This window comes from Aspergillus luchuensis, chromosome 3 (genome assembly GCF_016861625.1).
Source record: "Aspergillus luchuensis IFO 4308 DNA, chromosome 3, nearly complete sequence".
Lineage (NCBI taxonomy): Eukaryota > Fungi > Ascomycota > Eurotiomycetes > Eurotiales > Aspergillaceae > Aspergillus > Aspergillus luchuensis.
The window spans coordinates 1,238,507-1,264,761 of record NC_054851.1 but is presented as its reverse complement, the minus strand read 5'-3'; the positions used below and the strand labels follow the sequence as shown (position 1 = coordinate 1,264,761).

The 26,255-nt window shown below is 49.8% G+C and overlaps 10 protein-coding genes across 10 annotated transcripts; 6 read left to right on the top strand and 4 right to left on the bottom strand.

The window, feature by feature from the left end:
- Positions 1-668: 668 nt before the first annotated feature.
- AKAW2_30435A (uncharacterized protein) lies at positions 669-2,172 on the top strand (the record flags this gene model as incomplete). The annotated part of the gene is made up of 5 exons (XM_041686949.1): positions 669-899; positions 957-1,083; positions 1,153-1,276; positions 1,351-1,802; positions 1,862-2,172. The coding sequence occupies 5 exons, from the start codon at positions 669-671 to the stop codon at positions 2,170-2,172; spliced, it is 1,245 nt and encodes a 414-aa protein (XP_041540882.1).
- A 5,556-nt stretch (positions 2,173-7,728) lies between these two features.
- Positions 7,729-8,082, bottom strand: AKAW2_30434S (uncharacterized protein; the record flags this gene model as incomplete). Its single annotated transcript, XM_041686948.1, has 1 exon — positions 7,729-8,082. The coding sequence occupies one exon, from the start codon at positions 8,080-8,082 to the stop codon at positions 7,729-7,731; it is 354 nt and encodes a 117-aa protein (XP_041540881.1).
- Positions 8,083-8,999: 917 nt separating this feature from the next.
- Positions 9,000-9,739, bottom strand: AKAW2_30433S (uncharacterized protein; the record flags this gene model as incomplete). The annotated part of the gene is made up of 3 exons (XM_041686947.1): positions 9,000-9,021; positions 9,114-9,211; positions 9,413-9,739. The coding sequence occupies 3 exons, from the start codon at positions 9,737-9,739 to the stop codon at positions 9,000-9,002; spliced, it is 447 nt and encodes a 148-aa protein (XP_041540880.1).
- A 522-nt stretch (positions 9,740-10,261) lies between these two features.
- RRD2 (serine/threonine-protein phosphatase 2A activator) lies at positions 10,262-11,524 on the bottom strand (the record flags this gene model as incomplete). The annotated part of the gene is made up of 1 exon (XM_041686945.1): positions 10,262-11,524. The coding sequence occupies one exon, from the start codon at positions 11,522-11,524 to the stop codon at positions 10,262-10,264; it is 1,263 nt and encodes a 420-aa protein (XP_041540879.1).
- A 310-nt stretch (positions 11,525-11,834) lies between these two features.
- AKAW2_30431A (uncharacterized protein) lies at positions 11,835-12,146 on the top strand (the record flags this gene model as incomplete). The annotated part of the gene is made up of 1 exon (XM_041686944.1): positions 11,835-12,146. The coding sequence occupies one exon, from the start codon at positions 11,835-11,837 to the stop codon at positions 12,144-12,146; it is 312 nt and encodes a 103-aa protein (XP_041540878.1).
- A 4,051-nt stretch (positions 12,147-16,197) lies between these two features.
- On the top strand, positions 16,198-18,921 carry AKAW2_30430A (putative cell wall proline rich protein; the record flags this gene model as incomplete). The annotated part of the gene is made up of 1 exon (XM_041686943.1): positions 16,198-18,921. One exon carries the CDS (start codon positions 16,198-16,200, stop codon positions 18,919-18,921), a length of 2,724 nt encoding a protein of 907 aa, XP_041540877.1.
- Positions 18,922-19,931: 1,010 nt separating this feature from the next.
- Positions 19,932-21,380, top strand: AKAW2_30429A (25S rRNA (uracil2843-N3)-methyltransferase; the record flags this gene model as incomplete). Its single annotated transcript, XM_041686942.1, has 1 exon — positions 19,932-21,380. The coding sequence occupies one exon, from the start codon at positions 19,932-19,934 to the stop codon at positions 21,378-21,380; it is 1,449 nt and encodes a 482-aa protein (XP_041540876.1).
- Positions 21,381-21,730: 350 nt separating this feature from the next.
- Positions 21,731-22,639, bottom strand: phb1 (prohibitin subunit PHB1; the record flags this gene model as incomplete). The annotated part of the gene is made up of 2 exons (XM_041686941.1): positions 21,731-22,249; positions 22,319-22,639. 2 exons carry the CDS (start codon positions 22,637-22,639, stop codon positions 21,731-21,733), a joined length of 840 nt encoding a protein of 279 aa, XP_041540875.1.
- Positions 22,640-22,926: 287 nt separating this feature from the next.
- On the top strand, positions 22,927-23,720 carry AKAW2_30427A (ubiquinol--cytochrome-c reductase subunit 8; the record flags this gene model as incomplete). The annotated part of the gene is made up of 3 exons (XM_041686940.1): positions 22,927-22,958; positions 23,137-23,162; positions 23,350-23,720. The coding sequence occupies 3 exons, from the start codon at positions 22,927-22,929 to the stop codon at positions 23,718-23,720; spliced, it is 429 nt and encodes a 142-aa protein (XP_041540874.1).
- Positions 23,721-24,647: 927 nt separating this feature from the next.
- Positions 24,648-26,153, top strand: SPE3 (spermidine synthase; the record flags this gene model as incomplete). The annotated part of the gene is made up of 5 exons (XM_041686939.1): positions 24,648-24,678; positions 24,939-25,119; positions 25,198-25,345; positions 25,414-25,651; positions 25,873-26,153. 5 exons carry the CDS (start codon positions 24,648-24,650, stop codon positions 26,151-26,153), a joined length of 879 nt encoding a protein of 292 aa, XP_041540873.1.
- Positions 26,154-26,255: the final 102 nt, after the last annotated feature.

Below are 26,255 nucleotides of genomic sequence, written 5' to 3'. Positions count from 1 at the left end.
AGTTGCGAATGTAGGGGGCATCGATGTGCTCGTTCGCCATCACGCATGGTCATCCATCCGCTAGAATGTACTGATAAGCCTGGCTACTGCAGAAAAAGCATACAAGATCTTTCATTCTCATGATACCGACGTAATGTAATTCAGCCTACAGACCGCTATTTCTTGGTGAACGTATTGCGCTTTCTACTAGCACCAATGAATGCAGCTCCAGGATATCAGGATAAGGGTCATGACTCGTATTGAGGAGGCAAAAGTAAAAGAGCGTAGGAGCTTGTGAGCTAGAGCAAAGCAATTTTCTACTTCTGGAATATGCCCCCTCAACCGACAGGAGCGCCGATCATGCCGCAAGGACATAAGATGCTGCTCTTTCCATCAGCCCCTTGCGACTAGCCTAGATACATGCAATCAGGCATACCAGCATGCGACGGCTATTGAGTCTGCTCACTCTTGACTGAGTTCCGACTTGATGGATCAACACGGCTTCGTATATGCAAATTGTGGCAGTGTATACAGGGCGAAGTGACGTGGCCCGCAGCTCACGTAGATAAATGGAAATATCCATCTGTAGTGGCTGTCCCTTACGCTTGAGGAAGAAAAGCGTTCCATAAAACTCGGCACTTTTCCATCTTCAACCAGCCAGACAAGCAACTACTACTACTACTACTACAATGACTATCTCAAACAACGCGGACCACGAGCCAAGGGAGCTTGACAAGGCACTCGGCACTCTCAACAATGCTGCGGCAGAGTGTCGTGTTGCGATGACATGCAACACAAGTGACAGCGTTGAATGTCACAGCGCGGTGCACGGTGCGCGTCAGAAATTGATTGTAGAGACGCTCAAATTCCTTCAGGTCGTTCAAGGGCCTGTTGATACTGTGCAGAGCTGGTTTGACAAGGTGAGCTGCTCGCCGTCCCTTTTGTTGTCCAGAATCTGCCCTCCGCTGACCGGTCAGACGGCTCATATTGCAGCAATTCGCTCATTGTTGGAGATGGGTGTGTTTGACAGGCTTCCTACAGGGGGTGCATCACGCTCCGCTGAAGAGCTGGCTCAAAATTTGAACGTCGAACAAGATCTTGTTGGTGTGTCTCCATATATCCATCTCCTGAGTCTCTGTTGAACACCAGATGTCTAACGAGGTTTCGGCTCAGCCCGCCTGATGAGAATTGCCTCGACATATGGTCCTTTTGAGGAAGTCGGGCCCAGCACATACAGACACACCCCGTTTTCTGAAGTTTATTTGCGCCCGGAGATTCGTGGGTTATTCCAGTTTGTGTGAGTAGAAAACACACCCCATTACAGATTCATTGGTATACTTCTAGCCTGCTGATCTCTGACTATGCCGGCAGAATGGATGAGCATATGCCGACGCACCTCAAGATGCACGACTTTCTCGCGTACAATGGGTGGAAATCGCCGGACTCCGTCTCCAACAACCCTTACACGTACACGCACGAAACTGGGGGTAAAGGCATGTTTCAGCACCTCGCGAGCTACCCTAGTCGGATGGAAGCCTTCAATAAAGGGATGACTATGCAAGCCATGACCTCTGGATGGATGCTCGATGTATACCCTTTCAAGAAGGTCATCTCTGATCAAACGCCAGCAACCAACGATCCTGTCGCTGTTGATATTGGCGGCGGTAAAGGCCGTGCAATTCGCCAGATACGGTCTCTTTGTGATGGCCTGCCGGGGAGATATATACTTGAAGATCAAGAGCATGTTATTCGCAGCATTGTTCCTCCGCCTGATGGAATTGAAATGGTCCCTCACGACTTTTTCACGGAGCAACCAGTTAAAGGTAAAATATTTTCATATTGCCTCTTGTGTGCTGTGGACCTGGGCTCATCGATCTTGCAGGTGCATTGATTTATCTCATCCGCCGGTGTCTTCACAACTGGCCTCCTTCCAAGGTTACTGAAATCCTAAAGAAAACTGTAGCAGCCATGGAGGTAAACAAGTCTCGCCTTCTTATTGAGGAGATCCTAGTCCCTCAGACGAAAGCCGGAATTGAAGAAGGGTGGATGGACGTACTCATGATGTCGCTTGGTGGTAAACAACGAACAATAGAAGAATGGCGCACCGTGCTCGCTGAGGTTGGCCTGCGAGTGGGCAAGGTATACCAGGTTCCAGGAAGCTGCAATGGTATCATTGAGGCATGGAGGGTTTGAATTGATTCGTCGATGTCATGGTCATGGCATCGTGCTAGGAGGTTCAGAAATGTCATTGGCACTATCACCTTTAGATATACTTATAAACGGGGCCTATCTTTGGGTCATGCGACGTCAGATCCAGCCCCAGCAAGTTCCTCTCAGTAAGGCAGTAGACTGGAAATAGTTCCTAGTTCTGGGGGTATATCACATTCACCAGTAGAGGGTATGTCAAGGAACCTGTCAGGACAAACTCAAACACGAGCGGCTTTATATGAAAATCGGCCATATACAATTCTCCGCCACTTTCAGCTGAGATACACATGCCTTGGGGTCTGATGTGGGTGCTGCTTATTAGACCACATATAATACACTACCACAAGACAAGACAAGGCTCTGTGAAGTCATTCCTCTCCTATAACTCCAACCTCGCCATGATCCCATAACCGCCGGTGACAACCTCTGACACTTACACTACCTTTCTATCCTTTGAAACGACAGCCGTTCGCAGCTAAATAAAGCTCATCCAGCAATATTAATACCCTGCCCAACTACAGATAAGCTGATCGCGAAAAGGTGCCCTACATAGTACATGGACAATAATACGCCTCCGCAACTCATTTTTGCCCATCCCCCCCCCCCCCAATACTTCAATATGGAAAGTCACTGGCAGGAGCATCGGTAGTCACCCTGGCAGGACTTGCAGTGAAAACGCACCAGTTTGCGGTCCAGATCATCAGATCATACAAATATGCCCTCCCCGACCCAGTTATTGACCGTGTGCAATAGGCTCAAGATCCTGATGCTGCGAGCGTGAGCGCCTCTCCTGCCTCGACCAGCAGACCAAAAATGATGAGGATTTGCCTCTTCTTCCCACTTGTGATGGACGTGCTTTCCCATGCCTTCCTTGCACACCGCTGAGAGAGTCCTCAAAATGGGTATACCAACTTAAACAAGGAGACGTTGCAAATTCATAAGACCTGGAAGAAAACTCGCATGCAGTGGGCATTAATCGAGAAGAGTCAAACTGACGAGCAAGCTTAAGCTGCTGGCTGACGTGGATACCAGTCTGGGTAAAATCCTGCAGTTGCTTTGAAGATGTGAGTCCAACTCTCTCTGCCTATTATCATTCCAGGCTAATTTCTGTGCAGCCACATCAGCTTCTACTCGTGGACACGGGAAGATTAGGTCTATAGGTTATAACGGCCCGAAACTACTAAGTATGGGCCCCTGCTGGTGAGATATACAATCCTATCAACCTTCATCATTTACCGTCCAGGATATAGTACTGAGAATTTCACCATAATTTCTAATAATACGCAATTCAAAGCGTATCCTTCCCACTCGTCAAGCTCCAGCGCGGTCGCGGTGCAGACCCTAACGCCCCATTCAGTCAATGGGCCTTCAACTACTGTCGCCTCGGAAATAGCCCGCTACTTGATACACGTCACAGCGCTCGCATATTTGGCTCCCGTCTTCGAGATATTCTGCCACCCCGGCAGACACAAACTCAGGAACACCTTCAGATACTCTCATCACACTCATTCTTCAAATTGATGTCCAGGACGCGAGTGGATGGACGTGTCTGCACAGAGCGGCCACGTACGGGACTGCCGCGGAGGTTGCGGGAGTTGCTTCGGGTTCGGTGCATCGCCGCTTATGACAACGTCGGACGGGTGGCCGGCTATCTTTTGTTCGGCGCTTTTTGCAGAATCCGGAGCTGGAGCGGAGTTGTGGGAATCAAACAGTTCGGGCTTATGTGTCTGCTTTGGAGGACGCAGGTTATGATGTCCGTGTGGATGGCAAAGGCCGGGCGGGGGGGAGGGATAGAGATGTCGATGTTCTTTTATAGTTACTTTATCTACTTCTCTGGACGCCTCCTTCCCCAAGTCGGGGTGATGTAGATCCCGTCAACAGATCCAGGATATATGACAACGAACGTTGTTCGTTATTGACGTCGCCAGAGAATGCTACTCTTGCATTCCTCATGATACTTTATGCAGTTGTCTAACCATTCATGAAGATCCATAGTTTCTCTCCGAGTCCGCAGCGAGATTAATTTGCTTTCTGACACGACCATCTCGCAGATATAAAGATTCTATAAGTTGTCAGCCTACCTTCTTGCGTCAAGATAATTAATGAGAGAGGTAACTTTACTATCTGGCGTGCTGACTTGAACAGTAGCCCCATCACAGAACATGTCGTGTCGTAGTTCACCTTGGCCTAATGTAAATGGCTGCCATTGTAGATACGCTGAATATGAGTGAAGACTACCGACAGCGTACAGTAGCCATGTTATATGGATAAGACTTAGGTTCGAGAGTGATGCTGAAAGATGGGGTCTGCTTTGCCAGCAAGCGACCCGCTGCTGGCTACCCTCAAGCGCTCATGATCACTACAAAAGGTGGCCCCTGGCCACACACCGTTAGGCTGTGAGTTGACTCTTTATTTCTGAAAGGGCAAAGTAAGTGCAAGCAAGTGAATTCATGGTATAGGCGGGCCATGCTTAGGTTCTGTAGCATTGCCTAGCATTCCAGCGGTGGACAGTGTGATGGAATTGGTATTATTGGTGTTATGACTGCCACGGTAAGCCACAGCTCATTGGCCGCTTAAGCCCCTCCCTCTTGTGACAGCCGGTCACATGACCATGATCGATGGTGACTGTGAGCTTATAAGTGATGCGCGTTCTGAGTCTGTTGAGTCAGAAGAGTATGTCTGTAAATATACTAGACTGCAGATATATGAGGTCTGGATGGGTTTAATAATCAGACCGGGGAGTACGTGGACAAATATGCACACGGGAATAGCAGAAGCCGTGGTGAAATAGACAGCCAAGAACTGTGTTAGTTAACTACGGCCGACGTTTTATTAATATAGTCACGTGTTTATGTTAAATCCAAGATAATTTTACCTGATACCTATGTGGATTTAGCTTGGGATGCAAAGACCTGATTAGGAAAGATAGGGAGTATACAGATAACCAGTATGGTAGTACGATTAGTAAATCCCAAAAAGAACCAAAAAAGCTTTGTTGGAAGCTAAAAAATCGAATGCGCTTCAAATTTATGCACTCCATGGAATCTGCAAACCCAAGGGTAGGTGCATGATGATAGTAAAACTATCAGTACAGAATACTTACTACTACCGGGGTTACTCCGTGGAATCGGCAAGGGTTCCCTTCTGGTTCCTGGGCTCTATATTCAGGACTAGATTGATAGATCAGTATGTTAACGATGGCTTGGAAGATAAAAGACTTCCAGGAATTTACGATGAGATCATCAATATGTACGAAAGGACCACTTGATCTAGAACGATGATCCAAAAATCCTGATTGTGAAAAAGAAAGAAAGATCAATAAATAAAAGTCATCAGGATGGATGCTGGCTGCAAGGTATGAGCCCTCACGTGACGAGTTGTGAAAAGTTTGGGTGAGAAAGAAGTAGGTTTGGCATGGGATTCATTTTCAGGTATGGGGGGAAACCGGGCTGGCAAGGTTGGGAATCATAATAATAGTGATAATAATAATCAGGAGGTGTACACTTTACTACTGCAGTACGACCCTCGGGATGCAGCTTCACTAATGTGCACAGACATCCGTGAAGGGATTTTCTGTTTTCCCTCCCCCTCCCATTCTCCTCCCCTTCGTGGTGGTGCCTGGATGGAAGAGAGACAGAGGAGGGAGGGAGGGCCCAGGCTTGCATGCATTGTTGGGCCGGATAGTTTTGGGAAAACCGGGGTGGGAAAGAAGGGGAAGGGAAGGGTAAGGCAACGTTGAACGGGTCAGTAGACTAGTAGGCGTGGCCGTCCCTTTGGGGTTAGTTTAGTAGGAGGGGAATAAGGGTGTTAAAAGAGTGGAGGAGGGGACTTTTGGCGGCGATATATACGTTGGAACTTGAAAAATGGCTCGTGAGGAGCAAGAAGCAGCTGATGTGGACATGATTGTCCTCGCTTAGACAGGATTGATCGGCCTGATGATGATGATGATGATGATGACGAGAAGAAGAAAGGGGGTGTGGTGGTGGTGGTGAAGTAGTAGTGGTGCTGGTGCTGGAGTTGGTTTGGTGAAATGAAAAGGGCAAAACGGCCAGTTGATGATGATGCGTTGGTTTGGAGTATGGATGGACACGTAGGAAAACGGGTAAACTGGATCTGGATGTAATTCCTCTTGTATGACCTTTGCTCTGATTTTTTCTATTATTGTTTTTTTATCTTTTCTTTTTTGATTTCTTCTTTTTTCTCTTTGCCTTCTCCTATTTTTCTAACTCGTTAAATTAATTATTAAAGTATGGAGGCATTTGTTTTTTCTTCTATTACCAAGTCCCCTGGTCCTGTGGAATGTTAAACTTTGCCAGTGACCAGCGAACTTGCCATCTGCTGCTATGTGACTTTAGTAACCAACTACTACTGCTACTACGGACGACTAACTAATACTACCACTTACTAACTTCGGAGCCTGAATAAGAAGAAAGAGAAGAAGAACTAACTTTTGCCGGGTACCGAACGGGAACCTCGTGCGCATCCGGCCAACGCAGCAAAACAGGACGAACCGAACTCGATAGCCGTCACCCGAAGGCGTAAATCTGAAGAAAAAAAAAATTACAAAATAAAAAAGGAAGGGAACCAGAAACTGAAGAGTAAGGAACCCGAACAGAAAGATGTATGGATGGATGGATGGATGGATGGCTATGAAAGGAGAGGACAGTAAGTACTGTTAGAGTTAGTTAGTGAGCAGCGAAACCCAAAGAATCCTGGAAAGTTCTGGGTCCACCAGGCCGATTTGCCTCCACCGGGCGTCGTCGTCGTCGTTGCCCGTCGGAGGAATAGTCCCAAGCGTCCGCAGGGCCTTTTTTGGCTTGTCTTGTTCGCTGGGGCTAAGAATAATGCCCATCCGGCGCCTCTCTCTACCCTCTCTCGCTCTCCCTTCTGTAACGCGGTGCGGGTTGCTGCAATGCGCTGATCCAAGCATTGCAGCAGCGCCGTTCTTTGACTCAGCAAGTCATCCATGACTCCCTCCCCCCCATAATTCCCTCTCCCCCCATCGGCCTCCATTCCGTATAAATTGACTTTGCGCTGCGCTTTTGCCGCTGCCACCTATTTATTCGTCTTTCTTCCGCCATCCTTTGTTCGCTTTCTCTCCTCCCTTTCTATCTTGTGCTTCATCCATCGAGCCCTGACTTCTTCTTTGCTCTACTCTACTTTCAGTCGTCCTATCCCTATCCGCTATCCAACTCAAGCTAAGCTACCTTAACTCCGATCTTCGGTCTCCCTTCCACTATACATAGACCGCCATCCTTATCTGCCTGCCTCCTTATCACGCCTCCTCACTCACCTCCTCTTTCTCCTCACCGGACCACTGCTCTCCACGTCACCCTCAACCTCCGACACTCTTCCTGTGCTCTTCATCAGTCCACTCTTTCCGGACTGCATAACATACACTACTACTCTTAACCAGTTGAGCATCTTTCACTGTCACTACCAGTCCTTCTCTGGGAACAACAACAAGCACCTCATTTCCAGTCCTCCTATCGTCATTGCTGCCCCGGCGGCTACTACTAGCTACTCTTGACACCGCCTCCCTCAACTCGCTCTCTCGCCACCACTTTCATCATGGCGCCCCGCAAGCCTCGCTGCAACTTCAAGGAGTGCAAGGAAGCCGCTCAACGCATCGTCGGAGACTGCAGCTTCTGCAGTGGTCACTACTGCTCTAAGCATCGCATGCTGGAGGCTCACGCCTGCACTGGTCTCGAGGACTGCAAGAAGGAGTCCCACGCCCGCAATGCCGATAAGCTCAACAGTGAGCGGACTCACGTCATTAAGGGCGTATGAGATCCTCTTCTCCCTGGAGATCTCACAATAATTCCATCTCCCTACTGCGATCTTCCTCTCCTTTCTCCTTTCTTCCTTATTATTCCGCTGCGTCGCAAACTTCATACATATTATTAGCGCGGTGTTCCTACTTCCACACTACACACTTATTGCCGGCATTAGCAAGTACTGCATGGCCAGTAACGCTTTCCGCGACAGTTCGCCACCTGGGTTGGGGAGGGAGTTTTGATGTTGATACTGTTCTGTTTGGCGTTCACCACAGCTCTGGAGTTTCGACGGCTATATTTTATATTTTTTTTTTTTTTTTTTGAGTTTCTATTTGCTGCATATTTCCTTCATCACTTATTTTCTTTTCTTTTTTTTTTTTTTTTTTTTTTTTTTTTTTTTGCAGTGATCGTGTTCATCTTCCATGAGCTTCCCGCGGGCGGTTATTGGCAACGAACCGATACTAGACAACATCTCTACCTTCCAGTTCGTGTTGGATAGAATTGACGGGCTTTTTACCCCGTTTGTGATTGGTTTTGCTATTTCCACTGGTGTGTCACATAGCCAAGCGGTCATAGGTATATATGCATATTTGTCCACACCTTCCACCATCAATTGAACCCATAGATTCAAACCAACCTCCCGGAATAGCTTAGTACCATCCATCCTCAGCGCGGTGGCCGGAGATTAGTCGTGTGCCAGCTACCCACGTAGCTGTAAGCTCAGGTAGCTAGCTATCCCGCTGTTCTGACCACTGAGCGTGCAGAACGTAGCAAGCGTCATATGATAGTAGCCCGAACAAACCTCTCCAACCAACTAGCCCCGAAGCTCATAGGTTGAAACCGACCTGACACCTAGAATCCCTGCAACAACTGAGAACAGAGAAGACCTCGACCCCTCCCCACCCCCCCTCCCCCTAGAACCAAAAGCAAAAGCACCCACCCATTACTACGACTAGTACATGACGAGCCTGAAACAAAGTGATACGATAGCCATCGAGCCCGTACCACAGAGGAAAAGGGCACTTTTTTTTTCTTTTAGCCCGGTCCAATTTTTGGCCTACCACACACACACACAGTTAGCCAAAAGAAATAAAACCTAACCACCTAGGAAAGGGGTTGAGTGGGAAAGGAAAGAAAAATAAAACATACATATCATGATGTTCACTTAGTCTGCTCAAATATTTGTTTAATTCTTCGACGCGCTCTTTGTGAGTTTTGACCCCTTCTCGTTTCAGGCGCTCTTGCAGCTGTATATGATGGTTAGCCTATCTTGTCTGTTTTTGTGACATAGACATTTATCGCTTCGATAGCTCCTTATAATGAGAGGGTTTCGAAAGAAAAAGCAGCATGTACATCAACCTCATACATAAGAAACAAATCAATCAAATCAAGGGAAAACAAATTCAAAACCCAATGCATAACAAAAGAAATATATAAGCAATACATACCCTCTTCCGCCTCATCTCCTCATACTTCCTCTCCGCTTCGGTCTTCCCAGCTCCCGCAGAGCCAGATGCTGAGGAAGGTTCATGTTCATCAGTGCGAGGTTCCTCTTCAGCGCCACTTGCCGTCGCTGATGTTGTCGTTGTAAGTTGCTGCTCCTGCTGATTCTTCTGCTGCTCATTCTCCTCTCCACTGCCTGGAACCGACGATTTCTTGCTGCTGCTGCTGCTGCTCTTCTTCTTTTTCTTCTCTATTCGACCGTTGCTGGTCTTGGAGCCTTTCAGTTTTAATTTGCCGCCTCCACCGGGGGTGGAGTATTCGCTTGGTACCATCTCCCCTCTTCTTTCTTGTTATAGTTGCTTATTGTTATTATTGTTCTATGCTGGGGGATAGATGGTGGTGCATGGTTAGGTTGATGGGGAGGTAGTATGGATGATGATGGTGATTCCGGTTGCCGCTTTAAGCGGGTCGGTCAGGTGACTTGTGTGGTGTGTATTGGGGGTTGGGCGGTGGGACTACTTACTAGCCTTGAAGTATTGTCATGAATAATACAAAAGAGAAGATATCTAAAGGAGAAGAAATTTGAATTTGTTATGTCTCTTTATGGTTCAACGGGGATGGCTGGTTCATGGCCATGCTGGTGGGCTCTACATTTGTGATACTCTTGTCTGGCACCATGCTTGGAAAGTTATTGGGAATTGTTAACACAGGGTGATAGCAGGATTTAGCATGTTCTGTTTGCTTTATTAATTTGATATCTAGTATGTTTCCTTGATGCCCTGCGATTCTCATGTCGAGTCCAGCATCAATAATCCATTTATCCCATCCCGAAACTCCATCGTAACATATGCACATCAATCGAAGGGAATCGGGCGCAGCCCGGATCCGCCTCCTCGCTTTCGCATTTCAGCACCTGCTGCAATTGTGCTGGGTACCTTGATTCCACAGCAATCCCCAAAGTAATCTGTGTGGTCGGCATGGTTGTGGTCGTGGCCATGCTCGTGGTCGTGCTCATCGTCTTCCATATCATCCGTGATCTCCCTCATCCCGGGAGCTGCCGGCAACAAGCTACCGAACAGAAAGTGCTGCATGATGGGAAGCTTACCCAAAACCTCCTTGGCGAACATCTTCTTCATGCCGCTCTCGATTTTGCTCCAATTCTTGGCTCCTGATATGTCATCCAACATTGGGCTGTGCCACCGTAATCCCTTTACAGTTTTCACGCTATCCACCCATCGGACCTGATCCAGATAGATGTATTTGCCACTTTCCTCCTCGAGAACTGCCATGTTGTGAATTGCCAACGGCGTGATGTAGGGATGTGCAACGAGCTGGGAGGCACCGAAGAGGAACGGCAGGAAATGATAATCATCGAGACCCCACACTCCATGTGATCCAGCAGGTTCCAGGTAGTACGTGGTTTGTATATCACGCATGAGGTTCATGTAGCTCACGTATACATGGAAGACGATCGCAGGGAAGTCCGTGGCGGAGAATAAGTGCACCTGACGTAGACACAGCAACCACATCATGAAGTTCAGTTCGTGACCTGAACCGTAGTCTAGTCGGTCGCGCGACCCGAGCGAGTTAATTAGATAGGTCGAAGCTTCTTCTATGAGAGCTTGATCTTGAAACCCGAGTATATCTTTGTGCCACGCCGCACTTTGTGTTGCGACATCGTCAAATAGATCGCGAAAAGCTGGGTTACCGAACCGCGAGCCGCCTTGGTCGAGTGACGGGTGTGTCTCGAGAAGGGATCGGATTTGGAATACTATAGACTGAATCTTGGTGATGATGGGGGAAGGGCTGCCGATCTCCGTGGTTGCCCGCCCCCGCACTGAATCGGAGAGACCGAAGATGAAGGCGAGGATCAAGGTATGGGTTGAGGAGGAGAGGAATAGGTCATGGTCTTGCTTCGATAATATCCGACGCACTGGGCGCGCATACTGATGGGAGGAGAGATCCGGAGCACTGGGGAGAGGCGGGGTGACTGGAGCAGGTTCGCGGGAGGAGGGCGTCTGAGACTTGGCTTTACTCGCACGAAGTTCCGAAAGTTTCTTGGAAAGGTCAATCTTCGGTTTCGGTGCCGGACTAGACACGGAAACTTGTGAGGCCATTTTGAGCGATATAATAAGGAGGTCGATGCGATCCTGTCTTCCTAGTGACCTTGCCGCACGACAACTGGCAGAAGATTGTTGCTATCGTTGGACGAGAATGTGATAAGCAGCCGCGGTCATCTGACACCGCCCGCGATGACATAAGATGGATTTGGGCTGGTTGGCAGAAACTGACCGCCTAACAGTAGAGCAGCCATTGCCCCTTTCCCAAGAAGGTATAGCTATATTGCCACAAGATTGAGGCATACACAAGTGTATTCTGGGTACTACTATTGTCATGGGGTGGCGACGAAACCCAATGGGGTGAACAATGGCGCTGGAAAGGTTATCCGAGTTCAGAACTGAGTTGAGCCACATCGGATTCATCGGATTCGACTCGGCCTTTGCCGTCATCCGAATCCGTCCGCCGAGCAGCCCACCAAATCTCATTCAGGAGCCTCGGACGGAGGCTTACCTCCGCGCCGTGGATCATGATGGCAGATGCGGTGCAACGCCCCCGAACCAACTGACATCACATTTTGAACACAAAGTTTTCGACTCCACGAACGAGGAAGCAAAGTGGACCGATCGATTTTCAATGTGGCTAAGTCCAGGGCTTCGGTTCGGATTTTCTGGAACATGAGAGCGATATCCGCTGTGAACCATGGATCGGCGCGGCTGAGTTGAGGCACTATTGACTTGAAGGCAAGTACGAGCGAAAGCGTTCAGCCTGGGGAAGGTTTCCGGAAGACAGATCTGATCGGGTGGAGGGCTGAAAGAGGGACAGTCTCGGAGGGTAAACTTGAAAACCATAAGTAGGTAGGCATCGACCCTTGCATTGGATATGACTAGTATTGGGAAAGGGTCTTTATCCCTTATTATTGTATCGTAAGCCAGAAGAAGGACACGGCTGTAAGATAGGTTACAGTAAGCAGGATACTGCTTTGAATGTTTGTTGTTTCAGTTAGGAGTCAGTCGGTCGCTGCCTTAATACCAACCTGGCCCAAGATCGGCCTACTCGTTCCAGGATTATTGATTCTCAGAGGGATTTAGGACGTCTTCTGGAAACCAGAGCGATAAGAAGTGAGGAATGCATCTTGACTTACAGTACTCCGTGCTCCGTGTTGTCGCCTGCGCAGATAAGCCCAAGACATGGGACACGGTTGGTTAGACGCACAACATTTCACACCATGATTAGACTCGACTAGCCCAAGGTGCCTGGTCCCTGTTCGGTGACGGTCTATCGGGTCTGAAGGGAAACTCTGTGCCAGTCAGACAGCCATGCTTGGTTTCCGGCTAGGCCGCATGTACGTCGACGATTCGGGCATATCAATCTTTGCCCTTCAGCCAATAGATAGAAGTCTCTGGCTGCACAACATCGATGAGAGATAGTAGATACAAAGTAGTAACCTTGGGCAACGCCACAGACAGCTCGCATGAGGTATTGATGATAGAACTTCTTGTCCATCGTACCGATGAGTCTCGATTGATGAGAAAGTAAGTATAAGCCTCCCATGACTCAGTTGTCGTCAGATCCTCATTCTATTGGCGCTCCGACCAGTTCAGGATCACCGGTCTCTTCCCAGGAGAAGGAATAAATCAGACCGCTGAGAAGGCTACTAGCTATCGAATTATCTAGACCGCGACATGGCGAAGCTGAAACATCCATATTATCGTAGTCGGCGCGGGAAGATGATGGGAGCTGAATTGCGTCTAGGGTATAAGCAATTGGACGGGTCACTCGGCGCTTCTACAATACCTCTTCCGTGGTGACTTTATCCGGGATTCTCAGCGGCGTATCCCGTAGTATGCAATGGGCCGTTCCTGAAATAGAAGGCCACAACCAAGATCGGCCGACGTGGCTGAAGTGCATTGAAACTGGAACTGGAACACATGGGCGATATCTAGTCCTCACTAACAGTTTCTTGGCAGCCAATGATAGGCGTGACATGTGCCGCCAGACTCAGGTGGCTAGTAGAGATCCTGACAAAAGTATTGGTCTATCACTTATCAGGGGAGGGGGGAGAGGGGAGTACTAAGAGGGGAGGAAAGTGATGTGCCTCACTCTGAGAGGGAAGAATTGGCGCCCGTCTTCCATCTAGTAGTTATGAACTTACGTAGGTGCTCCATGCCTCGTATCGTATCCAAAACCTTTTACAGTAAGCCACCATCATCCCTTATTCTGTCCGTATATTTATTTGTGTGGATGATGTTGGTCAGGATGCTTAACAGGTTCGCAACAACCGAGGATGATGATGCGATCATGGGATGAAGTCGCAGATGATGGAGAGTGATCACCAGGGGGACGGGAGCACAACAACACCAAGTTTGGGGGAAAGGAGATCTATTCTTGGTTGTCTCTGATTTCCATGCGGGATGTTTCAACTTGCATGGCTTTTCCCCTCCTGGATGTCGGGACGTGTCAACCATTGCAGGGATCGCTGGCTGGCTGGCGAAGTTGATTACTTTAGTAAGTAGTTTGTTTGGTATCGATGTACTGTAAGAGAAGGGTGCGAGCGAGTGGGTAGGAGGAAGGATGTCAGTAAGAGTAAGAGTAAGTAAGAGTAAGAGTACGAGGTGAAAGTAACTAAGCCTGTAACGGGTTTAGTACTAGATACGGCGAGTAGACACAAACTCCGTATTTAGTCTTGCTTTTTCGGCGCGACGGGGCAAGGAGTCAACTGGCGCTAATTAAACTAGCTTGAATGCAGTTAGCCCAAAGCGTCTAGTGGGTGGCGGTCGGCCTTTTCCCCACCGAGACAAGCGAGATTTCGATGCCCCTGTTCGTGTTGCGGATTGGCCGCCCGTTCAGGTACCGCCAATTTAGTCTACTGGTGCCTGGGGGGTTTTCTCCGGAACTTGACCCAATAATGGTGGTCCCCCATCACATATTGGAGTCATGCTGGTGACAAGTTAATATAGCCCGGAGACACTACCAAGCCATTCACGGGCCATCAATTCAGCATGGATATGGATCGCTAATATCAGCTTGATTATTATGCTCCATAATGGCCAAATTGCCGCCATGCAAGAACCCTGATTGCAACGGACGGCATGAACAGGTGGCAGTGGGAAAGTGGAGACCTCTGGCTCTGGCACTGGCTCTCGCTCTTCTTTCTCCTCCTCCATGTCTGGCTTATGTCTCAAGCTCAACCAGGGATGCGCACCGTATTCGCACTTGGTAGCAATCAGATACTATGACGTCTTCTATATGAAGAACTGCAAGACGAACATTTGGGTTGTAGATGGAAAAGTGAGAGAACTTGACTGCATCAGATCTGCCACCCGCAATGTTCTTCTGGAGGAAAGCCTATTGTATTGGTTTTTGCTAGACTGTCCGGTTTCTGTACCGGTGCCGAGTAAAAAAAAAGATATTAAAAATAAAAAAAATAAGGAAGCCTGCAGATTCGGAGTATTGCGACTTCATCGACAGGGTACTACGTACGTAGGCGCAGTAGTAGCAAGTTAGTAGGCACGCATTCATCCGAGAACTCCGCAGGCCTGACTAACTGAAAGTATGCAATTTCCCCATGAAGACGCTGGCCAGACTAGTCTAGTCTAGTATCGATGGATTTTAATGCTACGATGGAGCCCTTCACTATCACCTTTAATTAGTAGTGTGGCCTCGAAAGCGGGCTAGTGCGAGACAAGTGAGAAAGCGAAAGAGGGAGAGAGAGGGCGAGCGAGTGAGAGGTCTGCCTAGTAATTACTGACTGACTGGCCTTTCTCCGTACTTTACCGGTGCGCATCGTTCGGTGGTCACGCCTCCGCATGCTGACTGGAGCGCTGGGCGATCGGATGGCCCTGGTAATACGCGGTACGGATCATTTGGTACTAAACCAGGTTGAACGGTACGGGCGCGGCCCCTCCGGCCACCCAGCCAATCATCCCCTGCCGCCCTCCATACGTCGCCGTCTCCTCTCCTCCTCCTCCACCACCAAGCCTTTTGCTGCACCTCAGCCTTTCCTCTCCTTCCTTCAACTTCATTTTCCTTTTTCCAGGTTGATCCTCTCTCTCTCTTTCCTCTCTTCCTCCCCTCCTCCATCTCTCCTCCCTCTTCCTCCTTCTCCTCTTCTTCTTTCCTCCCCCTCTCTCTTCACTATACCTTCTTATTCACATTAACCTTTCACTCTCTTAACTTCACTTCGCCCTCCTCTCCCGACTCTTCCGCCCATCCTCTCCTCCTTGGCCCGTTCCCGTGGCCGTCCGCTCCTTACAACACCAGTCTCCTTCGTCAACAACAAGTACGACACACCTTCAACTCCCTCGATTTCGATACATTCATTCGATTCGCCGTGTTTCTAAAGCGTTGCTCGACCACTGAATCAGTTACAAAAGCGATTGTGGAGGCTTGTTGTGTCTTTGGGTTTCAAACCGTTTTTGCGACCTTATATTCCGACTTGTATTCTTTCGGCTCGTATTCATCGGATCCTGGGGTCTCGTCTCTTCCTTGGTGCGACACTTGAGAGTTTGGATTCAAGGGTTCAATGGTACCATTGCAGAACTGAAGGCCTCCAGACAGCACCGGGCTTTCCAATCATTGTAGGGAAGTCACCAAGGTCTGGAGGTCCCCGTGTGTCGTCAAGGTCACATCAACTGTGTCCATTACTTGTCACGGCGTGATTCAAGTCATCTTATTGTATCAAGGTTCAATCGGTATTATCCAGACCTCTTGATCAACCCGGCGTATCGTTATGGCTTCGATATCCCTACCTCCACAGCCTCAAGCTAGTCCGGCATTTTCTCCATATATTCCCCCGGCTGATCTGTCTCCTGACGGTCACAGCCGCCGCAACCTGAGAATGTCTGCTCCGCTCCCAAACCCCCACTTTGTCTTTCCAGCCCGGGATCCTAGCGATGAGACACCCCAGTCTTCGGAGACCGGTGCGAGGGCTGCTGTGCCGCTCCCAGCGTTTTCGTTCAACCCGGGCGCTCAACATTCATCACAACCATCGATGCCCTCTCTCTCACCGAATAGACCAGGTGGACACCGCAGACGCTGCAGTGAGTTCGTTGGTGGTGAACATCCGATCATTCCGCCTGCGTCCGTCGAGGCCACTCAAAGCAAGGATGACAATTTAGCGCCAGCACCCGCCAAACTTCCCGCTCCAGGGCCCGGCTTTGGTGCGGGTAGTCAAGGAAAACGCCGTCATGCCCACCGCCGCTCGGCTGCTATATCCAGTGTGGATCTCACGGCTATCTCGAATGCGCTAGACTTGAAACCATCCATTGGAAGTGCTCCATGCTTTCCGGCAGATACAACGCGTGAAGGCCATGCTTCCAATGACCCTCCCAGACCAGTCTCTCAGTCCGCAGCTGTACTGACCCGGCGATCTCCTCCAGTATCGCCTACCATCGTGATTGAAGAAGACCACTCAGAGGTTGTTGAACCTGGTACTCCTAGCTATGTGCCCTCGCCCGGACGTCACTCGGCTGAGATTCTGTCGAAAGAAATTGGGCCGGCAGCAACATCAGGACTTGGCGCCTCCGCTAGAAATAGCGGCTATACTTGCTTTTCTCCTGCAGTCGACAACACACAACCTAAGGCTGAAAAGTCAAGGCCAAGACCTCGAACTGCGGATGCATCCTTCATGCTAGATCCGAGCAAGACCGCCAAAGCGGACGATGCATCGCCCATGAAACGGCCATTGTCTGCGGCAGGCCACTCCCGTAATCGCAAGAGCTTGTCTTCAGGAATCCTCGAGCACCTTGCAGGCTCATCGCGACGTTCCTCCTCCTCTTCCAGTGGCTCAGAAAACAGCTCGAATACCTCGGTTAGCGAGACAAATGACTCTTCGGAATCCCCTTCAGGCAAAAAGAAATCGAAGTCCAAGAAGAGGCAGAAAAAAGTGCGGTCTTGGGCGGGCGCTCTTCTAACAAGGGGTAAGAATAAGCGCCATACCAAGAAGGACATGTCGGTATCAAACTCCACTGCCGCTCCCCCTGCGTTAACCCGGACAAATTCGGATCTCGGTTCTGGCTTGGACGTTGATTTCGATGATGACAACATCGTCGTTTTGAGAACACCTACCAACCCGGCTACACCGGAGTCTAGTCATCTGCCTCCAGAGGAGGAGCTACAACCTAGCCTGGATAGCTCCTGGAAGCCAAGGAGCTTTTACGAACAGAATACTCAGAATGATGCCTTTAGCCCAGTGATAGATCTAGATGCAGCTCTGGGTCCTTTCAATACCCCTGACATGCGGTCTAGTCGTGTTGCAGAGAGTGGTTTTTCAGCGGCAACGAAGCGGATGTACAGTGGTGGCCGACGAGGTGAATTCATAGGTCCGGAAATGCGCTATCATCGACGTGCAGAGAGCGCTCCGGAAATGCCCCCGTTTGATCGCAGCTTTCTCGGTGGCAATCGCTTTGTCACAACCTCAACCTTGGAGAACCCCGATGTTCTGTACGAAGAAGAGGAGGATGCTTTTCTTGCTGCCACCGGCGATTCTCAGCAGGGATCTGTTGAACAACCAGGGCCGCAGGTAGCCGCATCCGACATCGTTGAAGCAGATAGGCAATCAGAGCAGAGCAAAGACAGCTCTGATACTCTGACACACCAACCGCTTGCTCCAGAACTCAACAAGGGCGATATATCTCACGCTGGTCTTGGTATACGGAAGGACGAACCAAACGATGCCACGGACATTGCTGCTACACGCCCTGATCAGGAGGAACAAAAGTCCGCCGCAGAGCAGGCCTCGCTCGCTCAGTTTCACAATGCGGCTAATCCTTTCTCTGCTCCGCTGCAAAGCTCGACAGAGACGGACAGACAGGAGTGGCACCATAAGCCCGTTCCACCGAGTCCCGACATCTCGCCTCGATTTATGCCTGCTGACCGCGCTACTACCCCATTGGAGCTGACCCCCAATATCCCTCCGTTGTCTCTCCAAGGCAACAATTCCCTTCCAAACTCTTCTTTTCCATCTCCCGACTTCACGCTGTCTTCCGTCGACGTTCCTCGCTCAGTGACGACATCGTCCACCACCGATCGTAATTTTTCGAACCCCTCATACAATCCGTCCGTGGATCTTCCTCAGGGTTCAGTTGAGGATGTGCCCTCACTGACCAGCAGTGCGTCAACCACAACGAACACGTTGAACCGAATTTCCGGCACGTTCTTCACTCGTCCTCGCTTGTCCACCGATCGTTCGGCGTCTTTTTCTGCCGCTGTGCGCCGTCGTACCAGCCAAGCTCACAGCTCTAAGAGATCTAGTCTCGCCAGTCTCTCCAAGCTGGTTGTTGGACCCCACGCAGAACGCAGCAAGCTTAGCTATGAAGAGAAGCCACCGGAAGATGAGCCTGAGAGATCCAAGAAGAAGGGCCTTCGCATTAGCAGGCTTATGCACTTCTGGAGGACTAAAGACAAGGACAAGTCCTGTCTTGAACATGGTGTTCGGGATCAGCGGCCCTCTTGAGCCATGACTGCTGTGACCATTGTCTGCCCCTTGTACATATCTAACCTTCTGATTCTCTTCGACGTGGTCTTTGCAAGATCTCCTTTTTCCACCCTTATCTCTTCTTCTTTCCCCTTTTTACTTCTTTTTCTTTCTATTTCTATTTTTACTCGGACCGGTTCGCCTTTCTGCGCGTTGGGTGGTAACTGACGAATTTCTTTTTCATCGACATGTGGTTAAGCGTAAGAGTATGAAAGCTCTATCTTGTTTTTATTTCTCTTTCTTGTCTCTCGTTCATGGCCGGTTGCAGTTGTGAACAAATCCTTCATCTCCGTTCGCTATTCAATGTTTCAGGGCCCATCTTCAGTTTCAAACATTTTTCTCTTCATTTTCTTCTGATTTCACTATCATCCATCTTTGTCTTCTTGCATTCATTATGGCATCCATCTTTATGTCATTCTTTTTCCACGAGACTCCTTTACATGGACTCATTGGTTCTGTTGGCGATGCTAAATTGGGGTCCTTCTTTTATTCGACTTCCTTGGGAGGTGCATGTCATTCAATCTTGAAGTGCAAGCATCCTTGCCACTTTGAGTATGCAGATATACATGCAAACAGTATGAGCTGCTCACAGACAATTCAATCTACACTCCGCGTCATCACATTGATGGCGTTTACTCAGTAACCATTCCAAGCCCTTGTATTTTGTCACGTGTATGAGATTAGTATGAAAATCTGTTGTCAGTACAGCAGCTTTAACACTCAATGATAGCTTATAAATAACCAGTAGCATTGCTGTCTTGGGAAATGAAGCCCTTGCTCTTTTGGAGAATGCCAAACACTCTGGCAGCGATACTCCGTAGTAGTAGTATACTAAGTTGTGACGATATATATCCAACCACGGAGAGCCCCACACGCCCATCCAAATGCGAAACCGAAAATTCCCCCAAATCCCAAACTGAATCCAGACAACATATCCTATTAGCAATCAATGTAAGAAATAAATCACAAAATTCACACTCTATTTCAAAATGGCACCTCCTCGATCCGGCAACACATCTAGAAAACCCAACAAAAAGGAGAGTAGTAAAAAGAAGCCGTCCTCTTCTTCTTCGCAAGCACAACCACGCCGAACCACCAGCAAAACCGATCCCAACCATCATCATCATCATGCCGCTCATCAAAATCATGAACTCAACATCTCCACCACCATCCCGCTGACTCTCCAACAACTTCTGCTTAATGTGTTCAAAACCGCCTTGCTCACCAATGGGCACAATTACCTCTATAATCGGGAGGAGACGAAGCAGAATGATGATGATGATGCTGCTGCTGCTACCACGACTGAAGCCACTGGTGATCCAGCAGAGCAACAGCAGCAGGAGCAACTAGACATCAAAAGTCTGATCCAGACGATCAAAACCCATCTATATAATCGGGACTTTGACTCCGCTTTCACAGATGCGAATGAGGATTTGCTTCGTGCTTATGCGTTGCGGTGGAGCTCGTCCAGGGCGTTGGGGTATGCGGGCATCTTTCGTGCGCTGTTGAAGGAGGTAATTAAGCCTGTTTCTAAAGATGATGATGCTGCTGCTGCTGCTGCTGCTGCTTCTACGAAGAATGTCGTGTGTATTGGGGGTGGCGCGGGCGCTGAGATTGTTGCGCTTGCGGCTGCTTGGAGGGATTTTCTGGATGGTGCTGAACTACCATCTTCTTCTGCAAGTGAAGAGGGCCAGATTGCGGATGCTGTTAAGGCGGTATCCTTGGATGATGGGAAAGAAGAAGAAGAAAAAGAAAAACAACTAACTTCTACTTCTACGTCTGCTACTGCTACTCCCACCTACCCCGGCCTCTCCGTCACGGCGGTAGACATCGCAGACTGGTCAAAGGTAGTCGAGCGCTTATCCACCGCTATTCGATCTCCCACAGTGACTGGGTCGAAGTCGCATCCTGCTCCGTTGTTACCCTCCAGTGGAGACGAAGAGAATAAAAAGAAGACGCCCGGGTTCAACGTCCAGTTCGAAAAGATAGATGTTCTCTCCGCGGGGGAGAAGGAACTTCAGGGATTATTCTCACAGCAGGGCGCGGAATCATGCTCTACCGTCTTGGTGACGTTGATGTTTACTTTGAATGAATTGTTTTCGACGTCCATGGCTAAGGCGACGGGGTTTTTGCTACGTATGACGGATCTGTTGCGGCCTGGGACGGTGCTGCTTGTGGTGGATAGTCCTGGGAGTTATTCGACGTTGAAGTTGGGGAAGGGTGGCGATGGTGAAGTGCGGGAGAGACAGTATCCGATGAAGTTCTTGTTGGATCATACCCTGCTTTCGGTAGCGGAGGGGAAGTGGGAACGGTTGCTGTCGCAGGATTCGAGGTGGTGGAGAAGAGATGCGGCCAGGTTGAGGTATGATGTTGGGGAGGGGGCTGGGTTGGAGGATATGAGGTTTCAGGTTCATGTTTATCGGAGGGTTGGGGAGTAGGATTTCTATGTCTTGTTTGTATGGTTGCATTTGGTTTATGGCTTACAATGATACCTACCATCGTGGAATCTATGTCGTGAAGTCCGTTACCTGCTATAAGGTTTGGATAAGTAGAGGCACACTTGAGAGAGGAATGGGTATGATATTGCTACAGGTCGATGCGAATAAGGGTGCATGCGTGTGAGTGTGAGTGTGTAGGAGAGGAGGAAGAGATGAAGAAAGAAGACCAAACGACATTAATTCGCCACGGAGATCATGCACGCCTGAGATCCATCCGGTTGAAGGAAACGCAACAAAGAAAAGAGAAATAAGAAATACACGTAATTCCATTTACCAAGCCACAGCGCCTTCTAGTTTCTCAAGCCCAGCAAGAGGCTAGTGCTCTTTCCGCCTTCCTTGCCATCGTTACCGGGCAGATACGTGACGTTGGGGTTGTTGGCGAGCGTCGTCGCGATCTCCTTGCTGGCGTCGATACGACGGATCTCAATCAGGCCACTGCCGGCCTTGGCAACGGCCTTGCTGATGATATCAGCACTCTCGGCTTCACCCTCGGCGCGGATGACATTGGCCTGACGTTCCTGCTCGGCTCTCTCGACGATGAAACGGGCCCGCTCGGCGTCCTGCTGGGCGATCTGCTTCTGCTCGACGGCGCGTGTGAATTCCTTTCCGAAGGTCATGTGGGTGATGGAGACGTCCTCGAGGGCGATGTTGAACTGAGAGGCTCTCTTCATGAGGTCTGTGCGGATGCGGTTGGAGACAGCTTCACGCTGGGTGATCAGCTCGGCGGCATCGAACTGGGCGACAATGGCTTTGAGGACTTCGTTTCCGATGGATGGCAGCACACGTTCATCATAGTCGATACCGTAGGACTATTTGGGAGGGTCATGGTTAGAGGGATTGGTCTTGGTTGAGTATAGAAAAGGCACACTCTATCTTACCTGGTAGATGGCCGGCAGCTTCGGGACCTCAGGACGGTGCAGCACACGCAGAGTCAAGCTGACCATCTGCAAGTCCTTACTACCCGTGGTGGTAGAGATGTTGCGGGGCTTGGTGCGAACATCATAGATAATGGCTCGCTGCAACCAAGGGATGAGGAAGTGTGTACCCTCGTTCATGACCTTCTCCTGCACTCCGGACAATCGGTCGAAGATGACAGCGCGGGTACCACCGCGAACATCGTAAATGGAGGAGTTGAAGAGGTAGACTCCGGCCGAGATGGGCACGGCAAGGCGGTAGACCTGCTGAAGAAGGGTAGACATGGTGATGGAGTGATGAGCGAGGGGACGGGGACTTCAGCAGCGACAGATAAACGACCGTAATTATCAGGCGGGCGGGAGTTTGGCTGGAGATGATGTCGAGGCTTTTCGCATGCTGTCCCAAAACGGATTAGCGTTGGGCGGTGGTTTGAACTTCCAACTTCGACTTTCGTCCGTTTTGGTCCGAAGGTCACCGACGACGACTTCTCTCTCTCTCTCTCCTCTCACGCTCCATCTCTCCCTCCCCACATCGCGCTTTACGTCGCTGATTCTCGTCGCATCTCTTCACAATGGGTGGCCATCTCGATCCTAAGAATGGAGTGTGAGTTTTCTGCCCCATTGTCTCGTCTTGTCCGCTCCCTAGCTTTTCCGGGGGAAAGGGTACCGTGCGGTCTCGTCTGCCGTGATATCTACCCATGTCCCCTACATCAAATGACTTTGACTCCATTCGAGTCGTAGCTTATTGGCTAGTTATGATGGCTAACTTGTGATTCTTTTAGCTTCCTGGGCTGGTGGGGTGATCTGGGTATGTCTACAATATCAACGTGATTCGCCTGTCTGCGAAGCCTTTCGACTGTCAGCAATATCGGGCCATCGGGCTTGTTACTCGATTATAGCCTTGTACTGTCGACGAAATGCAGCTTCAATAACGACAGAATGCGCAATTGGACTTCGGAACCCTTGCTAACATGGCTCGTTTCTGCGCCATCTAGGATGCCCTACTCCCCAGCGTGTCACCTCCTACTCCATGTCCCCTAACCGCCAGCGCCCTCTTGCCGGTGCCGGTCACGCTGCCATCTTCAACGTTTTCCGCAGATTCAGACACCAGGTCCTCTACGTCGCTCCTCCCTTCATTGCCGCCTACGCCATCATGAACTGGGCTGTTGAGAGGTATGCCTCCCCCTTACGTGCGGACATGAAAGCCTATATTACGCATGTTTCTGGTACAATTGGACATCCCAGAGCTGACGCTTGGACTTGCTTGCTTATAGGAACGAGTACCTCAACTCCAAGCCTGGCCGCCTCCTTGAGGGTGGTGACGAGTAAATGTAACGTGCCAGCTGGGAAAACCTTGAGAGAATAGGGATGGCATGGGGCAATATGGAAGGGCTGGATGTGTGATTGCACTGTACAGTAACTAGAAGCAATCGAATGTGTTGCAATGTTTTTGGTTGCCTTGACCGCGCGTGGGGTGCATCTGTAATCAAGAATGGGCGGCATCGTATAGGCCGGAGGGATTCCACACCCGCTTGAAGCCAACCCGTAGTGTCGTCTGCCAATCACCGGCGGCTATTGCTTGAGCCTTTTCAGCGCGGGAAGTATCCCACGCTTCCTGGGCAGGTCAATTGGCCATGCGATTTTTCCCTGAATATTTGCGATGCTGAGTGAGTGCTGCCCGAGTGCCCGAAGGTGATGATTGTGGTACAAAATGGAGATGTTGGACTGCCTTGGCCGTGATACTAAAGTATCCTCAAGAACCACAATTGCCCCGACGATTGGATGGAGAATCATGCGCGTTGACCAATTGAGTTACGCAAGTGTCTACTATCCATTAGGATTATCGTACATTTCTGATCAAGATAAGAAAGGAAGGAAGACTCTTTTGAGGGAAGTTGAAGTGGATGCTATTACTCTTAAGTTACAGACACAAGGTCATACCATAACCAGCAATACGGCAACCAAACCCACTGGCCAGTAGAGAAAATTACCGAAACGGGCGACAAAAGAGAGAAAACCCCACCTGAGTGGCCGCCATCGCCGGTGATAAATTACCACTGGTCAGCGGCCGTACATACAATTTTTCTGTTTCTGGTTTTCAACTTTTCCCCCACTCCGCATGCGTTCGTCTCTCGTCGCTTCTTTCCTCTCGCTTTCCTTCTCTCCTCCTTCCTCTTCCTCTTCTCTCTCTTCCTCTTCTTCTCTTCTCTTCCGTCTCCCTTCAGCTGCTTCTTCGCTGTCTGCTCTCCGTCTTCGTCCTCGTCTTCTCCGTCCTTTTCACCACTCCATCACCATGAGCGACATCACTCACCCCACCATTAAGGGTATGTTAGTAGTAGTTCTTTACCTTATCCGCACCATCCAACCACCCCTCCATCATCATCACCTCGCGATCTACCCCGCCTCCTGTTCTCTTCGCATTCCCCAAACCTATTCTTCAAATCCCTTCAATGGATCAATTACCGATTATGACGCTTCAATGAGCGCAATTTCGCCTCAAGACGATGTCATCTCACTACATACCCCTCCGACGAGAATTTATTACCCCTCCTCGCTAACATTGGTTCTTCGCTTTTTTCTACAGATGGCTGGTTCTCCGAGCAGTCTGACATGTGGCCCGGCCAGGCCATGAACCTCAAGGTTAACCAGATCCTCCACCATGAGAAGTCCAAGTACCAGGATGTCCTCGTTTTCGAGAGCAGCGACTACGGCACCGTCCTCGTCCTCGACAATGTCATCCAGTGCACTGAGCGCGATGAGTTCTCGTATGTTCTGGAACCCTTCTCATGAGCTATTTTCCATTTCTAAAAATTACCATTGGCCCTAACATCATATGACTATAGCTACCAGGAGATGATCACCCACCTCGCCATGAACTCCCACCCCAACCCCAAGAAGGTCCTTGTCATCGGTGGTGGTGACGGTGGTGTCCTCCGTGAGGTCGTCAAGCACGAGACCGTCGAGGAGGCCACCCTGTGCGACATTGACGAGGTAAAACATCAGAAAAATCCCCGTGTGCTTGTGCCGTATGTGTGAATATGTGGCTCATGGTTTCTCAGGCTGTCATCCGTGTCTCCAAGAAGTACCTTCCTGGCATGAGCATTGGCTTCCAGCACCCCAACGTCAAGGTCCACGTTGGCGATGGTTTCCAGTTCCTCAAGGAGCGCCAGAACGAGTTCGATGTTATCATCACTGACAGCTCTGACCCCGAGGGTCCCGCTGAGAGCCTCTTCCAGAAGCCTTACTTCGAGCTTCTGCGCGATGCGCTCCGTGAGGGAGGTGTCATCACCACACAAGGTTGTTCGTCGCCTTTCATTAGTCCCTTCTTGCCCTTTCTATTCCACTTCTCTCCTCCCTTCTCAAATTCTCTCTATATCTCTCAAACTTCTCATGTTATTTATGTTTTCTGTGTTGTCTGTATTCTATCGTCGCGAACTATGAAGCTAACCTTGTTACGTCCCAAACCACCCGACCCCTAACCCGGGATCGGTTTGGGTTCGTGTTTTCTACCCATACAGCCGAGAACCAATGGCTGCACCTGTCTCTGATCACCGACCTCAAGAAGTCCTGCAAGGAGGTCTTCCCCGTCGCCGAATACGCCTACACCACCATCCCCACCTACCCCTCCGGCCAGATCGGCTTCATGGTCTGCTGCAAGGATGCCACCCGTAACGTCAAGGAGCCCGTTCGCAGCTGGACCCGCGAGGAGGAGGAGAAGCTCTGCCGCTACTACAACCAGGACATCCACCGCGCCAGCTTCGTTCTCCCCAACTTCGCCCGCAAGGCTCTGGACGCTTAGACTATCTGAAGTTTTGTCGTTCTAATACTTTGGGTGGTGGCCTCCTCCATTTCGAGGCCCCACGGCGGCTGATAATCGATGATGATCTGACGATGACGAATA